This window comes from Polypterus senegalus, chromosome 18 (assembly GCF_016835505.1).
Source record: "Polypterus senegalus isolate Bchr_013 chromosome 18, ASM1683550v1, whole genome shotgun sequence".
Taxonomy (NCBI): domain Eukaryota; kingdom Metazoa; phylum Chordata; class Cladistia; order Polypteriformes; family Polypteridae; genus Polypterus; species Polypterus senegalus.
The window spans coordinates 67,074,627-67,084,546 of NC_053171.1; the positions used below are offsets into that span (position 1 = coordinate 67,074,627).

A 9,920-nucleotide genomic window follows, 5' to 3' on the forward strand; every position below is an offset into this window, starting at 1 on the left:
GCTTTGTGACCTCCCCCCCATTTCACCATTACCTATCGTCTTGGGGGTGGAGTGAAAGCTTTAGATCCACCAAAAATGTTGATTTCCCGTTTTTGAGGAATCTTGATGTTCTAGGAGTCCTGATACCAAAAAGATCTTGATGAAAGATGTGTGTCTGTCTGTGTGTCAGTTTCTTCAGTATGGTTTAGAGCTAAAGCAGCTGGATGGAAAAAATACTAAACTCGAAAATTAAGCCTTTAATGAGATAACGATGTGCTGATTAGTTGTTGAGTCAAATTGTGCAAGAGAATGAGGCGTTCTAGAGGAACCATCAAATACACGTCTGCAATTAATGATGAATTCTTCTTGTCAATTGCTATTGTAACAATCTATTGTATGATCAGAAAGATAAGCATTAGCGCAGTAAATAATTGCTGAAATGTTACAGAATAGTTCGGGTAACTTGGTTCCTAGGGCACAAAGCCTACTGATGCTCATGTCTGAATGTTTCTAAATAACAATAAAAACAGTGTCATTGTACTGTGCAGTTAAAATTTTTGATTGTTTTTTAAATAAATAAACCAGTGAAATTGTGTCATGGGGAAAAATACAAGTCCAATAAATAGTGTCACACATGTATGTTTGTGAGAAAATTTCAGGGCCTGTGAACTGGTAATAACACTCCGTGCCAAGGGGTAGTGCTGTCACCTGATGTCACTCTTCTAATCCTTTCTGTAAATCCGCTGATTGCCGGCAGGCTGATGAGTGACGCCACTTCTGGTTCCCGCTCACCTGGACCTGGCCCTACCACCTCATACTTAACCATTCATGGAATGGGCTGAGCTGTACACTCGCGTCTGGAAAGATGTTTCTTCAACGATCTGTTAGATCGTGTTTATTAATTTTTCCTGCAGTTATCTGGGGTTCACCTCTGGTGCCATAACTCTTTATGCCTTGTTGTGTTTCTGTTTACAATAGTTAAAACTATTAAGGAATTAAAACCAGAATCCATCTTCTCTTGTACCAGTGTGTGTGTCTCTCTCTCGTCTCCCCAGATCTCACTCTAAGGCTAATGAACAGATGCAAGATGCCAACAAACACGGGCTTCCTGACTCGCTCTCGGTGATGTTCTGTCAGCACACTGACAGATAAGATTTAGAGTCCTACCGGAAGATACACGTAATAAAACAAAACAAATAAAAGGAAGATAGCAAAATGAAACTGGAGACCACAATGGGAAGCAGGAATTGAAGTTGAACGATCAAAAAGGTTCAAAGCTGAAAGTAACACAAAAGATGAGAGTTAACAGACTTGTTTAGTCTTTTTTCATAAGGGGTTTTGGTATTCGCAGATCAAAAAAGGAAATGAATTGAAAACCATCCTTTTATACCGTCGTATAGATAATCACGGATAACGACCTCAGAGGCTGAGCCCCTAGAGACCCAACAACAGGCATTTGAGGATCCAAAATAAAGTTTCAAGACATTGCAAAACAAAACAAAAACACTGCAAATAAGCAAAGTGGAATCGAATCATGACAGGCCACCTCAGCCCGTACCCACCCAGAGTCCCTGGAGCCTCTCTCTCTCTCTCACTGGGTGTCTGCCATGTTCACTGGTGTATGCAGTGGGATTCCCAGGACCCTCGATAGCATCCACTTCCTCTCATTCAGCAGGTTTGTATCTGCTTTCTCTTGGGTGGCACTTCTCACTCACTCCCCGAAACCATCTCCAGAACAGTCCATTCTCAAACTGGTTTACACTCCGATTTCCTTTCAGTTCCATTGTTTTGATGTCCTCCCTTTCTCCCTGTATTCCGATCTTTATATACCCTATCCAAACAATCCACGGAACTTCTAATGATGGATGGCTGCATTGATCACTCCCATGCGCAGGAATGACTCATCAGCCTGTTCTCCCCATTAAGCGCTACATGGCTGCACATCTTTCCTATGCACAGTATTTTAAAAAATCTGCACATCTCTGTTTTTCCACAGCCTGATGACATGCCATGCCACAGTGCCAGTCCAATAAACCACACATAAAGGAGTATCCCAGACTCTTATGGGAGTGGCTGGAGCAGACCAAGAGGCCCCATTCATCGACCCCGTGGTCTCAGGACAGGCATTATCAAAAAGCATTGGAAGATCCAGCGCAGATCAAGACTTCCCCACGTCAGAAGGTGCTACTACTGTGCATCTGGCTCCACTTTAACTTTTGAGAAGGAATTTGATGAGCCAGCGTCCCAAATGAGCCCTCTTCCGCATGCTTTCTCCCTTTTTGCGTCTTGTGGCGCACGCCCCTCTTCAACTGTTTTAAAACTTTGCATGTAATTAGGGAATTTGTGGCTACTGACTGGAGGCGATTCTGAAGACTGGGAAATTGCAGCAGCTGGGCAACCGTTCGTCAAGTTGAATTACTACAAACTGGCTGGAAATAAATAAGAGGAAACATGGAAAACTGAACTGAACTTTAAGCTATCCAACTGGGAAAAAAAATAAAATTATGACTCCTTCCAAGTTGAAAACAGGCCAGAAGTAATTTGGCCAGCTTTGTGGCTTCCTAGCTGATTTCTTTAAACTCAAAATAGCCGTCATGTCATGACCAACAACAGCTTTCTGCGCAAGTCATTTTGGACAATATCTATTTATAAAGTGGCACAGATGTGTAAATTTTTTGTTAGGGACTTGTCAGAGGAATAGTCCGGGCATTGCCAGGGTGAGTACACTGACCTCAAGACCAATTAAAGTTCATGGGGCTACACCACAACACTCAATGAAGCCAACTATCTAAAGAATCTAAACCTCACACAAAGGTCTCCATTAATATCACAGTTTTAATCACAGGGCCATCTTATGTAGTATGTCATGACCACCAAGATGACATTGATCACCTAACATTTGTGAATTACGTTCCTACAGCATCATAGCAACCCCAAACACAAAATGGCAGTGCCCATAAAAACGAGATCCATAAAATGAGGGGGCTCACGAAAAAGACACAACTATGGAAAGGCCTGTCACTATTCTGACAGTAATTACAGTCATCAAGGTGGTGCCGTGGGTACATCAACCAGCACACAGACCCACAATCCTGGAGTCTGCATGTCTGCCTTATATCTGTAGGGGTCTCTCCTCTGCTCTTCCTCCCACACCCCAAAAGATACATATGTCTGTTCGATAGATAGATAGATAGATAGATAGATAGATAGATAGATAGATAGATAGATAGATAGATAGATAGATAGATAGATAGATAGATAGATAGATAGATAGATAGATAGATAGAATTTTATTTGTTCCCAAGGGGAAATTTGGCAATTTACAGAGGCTCCGTAGATAAATAATCAAAAAAGTAAGATAGATAAAGATATATACACAAACATTATATTCTTGTGGTTTTCATGGGCACTGCCATTTTGATTTTCAGGGTGCCAGGATGTGGTTGGAATGAAACAAAATGATCTCTTGATGGTCATGACATACTGTAATAAGATGATAACTGCAATAAACAGCATGAAATTCTGTGATTTATAAAATGTCAAGAAAACTTGATTTGAGCATGGCATCTAAACAATTTATCCTGTTTTGCACATCTTAAAATTACAATTTTTTCGTCACAAAATTAATTACAGTGGATCATTCCATACCAACTGGCTTATTGATGGCATTTTGGTTTTATAACCAGATATTTATTGAGATATAGCAAGGACAAATGTGGGATTCACATAAAGGAATATACAATAATACCTGTCAACAAGTGAAAGGTCAAAAGAGACAATGAAAGTAAGAACAGTTCCCCCTGCCCCACTAGTGCCCGCCTTTCTGACAGCCTTAAACAGATGGAATGGAAAACATTGAGGCTGATGATAGCTGAACACACCTAAAGATGAGAAGATTGACTGGTAAGGAGAGTGGCGAGGAGGAACAAAAGGCACCCAGCTCGAGGTTAACTGTGTCATAAACTACCATTTAGCAACATTAGGGTCCGATGTTCCATCATTCCTCCCTGCTGACAGTTCGAGAAGGTGGAATAAAGGAGGGAAAAGAAGGAGAATCAGTCAGCAAAAGGCATGGCAGCAATTGTGCCCAGAGAGGATAACATATGTTGAGGTGGACAGAAATGGTGAAGAGTGCCAAGAACATTGACAGTGATAGAAAGAAAGGAGAAAATTGGAAACAGAAGAAGACCAAAATTGGTGGACATTTCCTAGAACATAGTATAATGGGAGTTGACACTGGCCAGATGTCCCAGCCAAGATGGAAGGTGATCTCTTTCCTGGACAGGACTGTAAAATGGACAGAGATGGCCTTTTAGGACTCTATGCTTTCCCTATTCACTATCTGTAGTTGTGGCCATTAAGTGGCGTCATGGGGTCCCTCAGCACAAGTACACAAACATCAGCCACATGTTGAAATAACCTTATATTTGAAGTTTGTGCCTTAGATGCACAAATCCTTCCCTTTTCTTCTTTCATTCTACCAAAATGAGCTCCAGCAAGTGTTGTCCTCTTTCTCCCTGAGTGGGATGCGGAGGCCACTTTTATGCAGGAATTGGGTTTCTTACAGAGCCACCACAACATTGTATGTAGGAAGCACATCCAGGTCAGATACAAGCCAATGAAAATAGTGACAGCCATTTTCTGCAGCTACCCCTGCTGACACCCACAGACACAGCAGGGCTGCCCATCAGGACCACAATTCCCACTTTGCTCTCTGGGTGTGTGCTTGGGTACACTGGCGCATGGGTGCTGCCACGCACCATATCGGGGGAGCGTACAAGTCCTTGAAGGCTAAGGCTGTGCCCCCTGTCAATCCATTACATAATCCCGTTTGGGAAAGGGAACGCCATCCACCCCGGCTGGGACATCAATCCAGTGTTGCTTCCCATTACATATGAATGTAAAACACATGTCCCAAAGTTCAAAATTTTCAAACTGCAAATTGTTTATATTAAATATTAATTATTTTACTCAACAACCAGGAGGAACTAAATTTACAGAACTTTATTTGTGGGGCATCACAAGCATCCATTCTTGTAAGTTCTTTCTGTGTTGAACTAGTCTGTAATGGTGGAGAGAAAAGAAGGTAAGTACTCGCCACAGAACCTCATAAATTAGATTACCATGGAGGAGAGCTACAGCTGTGACAACGGTCCTGCTCCACCATTGCTGGCTCCTTCTTGGTACACACGCATCTCCTGGCAAAGTACCAGCAGCAATAGCCATAAAAACAGCAAAGCTGGCCGTCTGGCTTTTTTTGCCTTCTCCACCTAATCGTGTACAGCTGACAAACTGTTTGCCGTCCTCCAGAGAAATGTAAACACTATCAAGTAGCGCCTCCATTTTGTCGGTTTCGATAGCATGAGTCGTCTCAGAAATGCATTTTTCATTGTTGGCAACACAGATGATTTGTGCGAAAACATATCAATGGCCACAATCGGAGACAGATGTGGTTAGATATACAGGTCACTTGAACTTATGAGGGCGAACCATCAAGATGTGTAAAAAATCAGACGTGAACAATGTGGTCTGTAATGTGAACGAAGTGAAAAAATCCTCAAATATAAAAAAACAAAATGCAGAAACTCCAAAGAGCACAAAAGACATCCAATGTCTGTTAAAGGTCCAAGTCCCAACAGAGAATCCAAAGAGTGGTCAAACTAACAGAGCAGTAAAGTCGAACAAATGTAATAATTCACAATACGGCAAACACAAGAAAACTCAACGACTCCCTAGCACACTCACGATGAGCCACCAGGAACTGTGGGAGACCCTCGAGTTATACTGAGAGGAAGGCAGTGACCAGAGGTGACCGGCAGGTGGCCCCGGCTCTTGGAGGACCACCCACAAAACACATGGCTGAGAAATTACAGCAGCGAGTTGACAAAAGTAACATTAACAGAAATCAAACAGCCCAACGGTGAACAAAAAGGACACAACACATGGATGTGAACCCCAGCTAGGCCAGGAACCCTGGATGAAGTACAACAGAGCCACGTCCAGGAGGTTCAACATGGCACATTTCAAACCCTGGCATGCATGGCATCATTTTAGACAACTTCAAGTCCAATTACCAATTACTGATTACCAATGTGAGGTTAGTTTTTATTTCTGATCATTCACTAGCCCTCTGTGGACCTCTACCAGAGGGTGAAAAATGACAACTGTCCATTACATTTGGGAATATTTAAATTTTAAATATTTAAATTGAAGCACATGTTTGAATATTTCAAATATGACACAACTATTTTTGCTTATTATGTGTGTCTACCTCATGAAGTAAATCATTTCATTTCTTATGAATACGCCAAATTAGGACAGCTACTGCTAATTCAGACATTTTATAGCACCTTGAGCATTGGAGAGGCACTGTATAAAATAAAATGTATGGTATTTCTGATTATTATTATTATTACAGTAAATACAGTTAAATGTATTGCTCGCTGTGACAGGCGTCTTAGGCAAAGTATGGCTTCTACTACAATGCAGGGAATGGAACTGCAGTTAAACCTAGTTGTGTTTTCTTAATGTGACAAAATTCAAGAACACTCTTACAAGACTACTTTAAAGGGTAGAAGACGTCTTTATGTATAAATATGTAAGGGAACCCTGACAAAAGTAACTGAGGGACATTAAAAGAGAAGAAGACACAGGTTTTCTTTTAACTAATTACTGTATAGGGATATCACAATACTAGAACTTTTGTATTCAATATCAATACCAGTGAACTTTCATGATACTCGATATCTATTCGATACCATGGCAAAAACAAAGAACCCTTTTGCCAGCTTTTTAATGGAAAAGACCTCCATTATTCAAATGGAGAACATGGTTTCGGTGCCTGTAACAGAATTTAAAATATATAAATAGTATGTGGCCTGTAGGGGGTGCCACTGAACCCCACACCCCCAGTTCATCTAAAGCGGTTTTAATTCAAGCAAATCCTTACTAAAGGCCTCTGTCGTTCACAATGAACCACAACTCTTTCTCTTCTTTTTCTTCCTGCAGTTTTTCTCCACACCCATTCCCACTCTCCATGGCTCAAGTGAAGGGCTCTCTTTTAACCTCAGACCTAGGAGTACTTCCGGTGTTCTATTAATTTCCCCCTGGGTCAGGCAGGACCACCAATGTCCTTGTAATATCGGTATCCAAGAGGCCTCCCCACAGAACCCAACATGGTGGGCCCATGGAACCACACCTGCCATGCAGGCATCCATACGTGTGTGGAGAGATGCTCTTCCTATAGCAGGCAGTCGACCACTTTGCTGAGTCCATCCCGGATGGTGGTCTGTGGTTGTTAAGATGTCACTCTCGATGTAGTCGCTGTGACATACTTCTTCTTCTGCACCCTGGCATATAAAGGAGATATTGTTTCCTCCCTGACCTTCTGTTATCAAGGTCTCCTGGTCAGGTAAGGGAGTAAGGGTCTATATTGGCTGGGATGCCGGTTTGTCAATGACAACTAATAATGACAGTAAATTTAAAATAGTGGTTCCATCAAAATTAACCATAAGGACAGCATTTTCTTGTTTGTTTTCAAAGGCACTACACAAGATAAGGGGCAATTAAAGGAATGGAAAAAGGAGGAAGAACCAAAATGATCCACAGTCCTGGGTTCAAACACTGGCTTGAGGGCTGTGTGTATTTGTATTCTCTCCATGTTATCTAAATGTCAGTAAATAATCATGTTAAAAGTTATTTGTGTTCAAGGAACACTCCACCCAAAAATGACATTTATTATATGTTACTTATCTTAGGTAGTTTTTAGTGGTGTCTGAGAAAAAATGTTAATCGCAGCCGATTTATCCCTTAGCCACGCGGAATAAGGAGAGGCAGAGGAGTCACGCCGACATAACCGAGCAAACCTCAGAAGGCAGGACTGTTTGGGAACAAGTGTAACCAGACAAGGTGACAAAATTGATCACCACAAACGAGCAGCTCAGAACCAAAACGCAAGCGAGTTACACTTTTTTTAGGTTACAAAAACCTAACAACTAATATCAGTTAAAGCAGGATTCGGAAATTCTGCCTGAGGAAGTCCACTACACAAAAGAAACCATTCTGTAAATCGAAAGTTATTAAAGACACTGTTAATAAACTTTGGGATACAAAATGCCTCACAAATTTGAATGAAAAAGCGAATGACGGGTAGAATCATAACGTACTGTATTATAATCTAAACATGTAAAGAACACGTTGAGATGGGTGTGGGATTCCATATAAAAGACACTATACATAATAAAGATGGAGAGTTTCAGTGATGAAGTTCAGCTAAATACATGATGATGGGTACATTCTTGCTCGTATACCCCGGGCTGTCAAATCAGGGACAAATACGTCCATCCCCCCGATTAACGGACGCGAGGATGAAAACACGCGGATATCAAAAGAGCACTGCGTACCTAACAAAGAGCCCACGAAGATGATGACTTGCACAGCGATGGTGAAGTCCCGGTATCCACGCTCCTGGCTGTAGCCCTGCCCGTCCACATGCAGCAACAGCAGCTCGCTGGTGCTCTGGTTGCCGGAGAGGGACGCGGCGGCGGCGCTGGACGCGTTCTGGAAGTCGACGATCCTCGGCGCCGCGCTGTCGTTGGCGATCGCGGCGTCCAGGCTCCCCGTTCCCTCTTCCATTGCTCGCGCGTCGCTGTGCTAGCCTCGTAGCTTCTCCGACTCCCTCACCATCTGGCATTGGCACTGGCACATGCTATGGTCAAAGTTGCGTCCATGGGTACCGCGGCTGTCGGTGACAGAATCTGACAGTCTGTCTGTACGTCCCGTGTGAGGAGTGAGAAGGGGAGCGAGAGAGTGGGGGGAGAGAGAAGGGGAGGTGCTGACGCTGGGAACCGCGCACACGGGCACTGCTCGCCTAAATAGCCCCCCGCGGCCGTGAGTGCGCCTCCGTTCGGAGTACGGGCATTGCCAAGCATCCAGATGTCCGCGTGAGGCATCCTCGGTCAGGTTAGCGTTGCCCTGGCGACTAGATTGCCTTCACGTGGGACCTTTCCGCCACCGCCCCCTGGAGAGTGCTTTCAGTAGAGTGCGTGCCTTTGAACCCCAGCCAGCGAGGCACCCGTTTTGTGCTTAACATTTACCACATATTTGTGACCTGCGCCATCACGGGCACGGGATGCCTGCAGCGTGTGCTTAACTTCCCAGTCACTCTCAGCACAGTTGCCCGTCTCACGCGGACAAAGCCTGGTCGCCGTGTTCTCTGCGGAAAAGCGTGCGCGCCTTGCGCGTTCACGCCTTCACATTTGTGTATGAAACGAGCAAGAATTCGCCACATATGCAGCTGCGGTCTGTTTAACGGGGAGTCCGGTACACGTTGACAGCCGGATGGTCATTTTTAACACCAGCCAACTGTTAAAAAACACTCTGGGTGAACAGATAAAATTACATTAGTGGGTTACTAAAACGAAACAGTGGCGTCAGATTTTTGCTCGCAAGGGTCGGTTACGACACCTCCAGTTCACCGTTAGCCACACGAAACGAAGAGTGGGTGAAGAGTCACGCTCGACTGTCAAAGCTATATCCCTGCAGCCGGGAGTCTCCACCCTGGGGCTCCAAGTAGGTGGAGTTGACTTTAAAGAGAGTTTCAAGTAGGTGGAGTTGACACAAATTTTCGTCATTAGCGTCTAGCTGCAGCCCTCCAGAGCTCCGCCCGGTTACAGGATGATTACTAGTAGGGTTCTCGGACTCAAGTAATGTGAAGTAAGATAACTCCACCTAGGAGGCGTTGCCGTATGCTAATAATTTTGCATCTAAAAGATTGTGGGTTTTATCCTTAAGAACGTCATACGCGGATGAGAAACAACGCAAGCATTAAATAAAACATATTTAATTTGTTAAAACCGAAGATTAGCAGTAGAATGATTAACACTAGACGATATCAATTAATATTTAAACAACTTTACCATTTTAGGTTGGCAGGTAGGTAG

At 43.4% G+C, this 9,920-nt stretch overlaps 1 protein-coding gene across 1 annotated transcript in view; it reads right to left on the minus strand.

Annotated features, from left to right (window-relative positions):
* gpr176 (G protein-coupled receptor 176) overlaps window positions 1-8,968 on the minus strand; it is a 32,431-nt gene extending 23,463 nt beyond the window's left edge. Inside the window, exon 1 of the mRNA XM_039742047.1 lies at window positions 8,382-8,968. Coding sequence (XP_039597981.1) covers window positions 8,382-8,613 — 232 coding nt within the window. The 5' untranslated portion in view covers window positions 8,614-8,968. The remainder of the gene's footprint in view (window positions 1-8,381) is intronic.
* Between the last annotated feature and the right edge of the window lie 952 nt (window positions 8,969-9,920).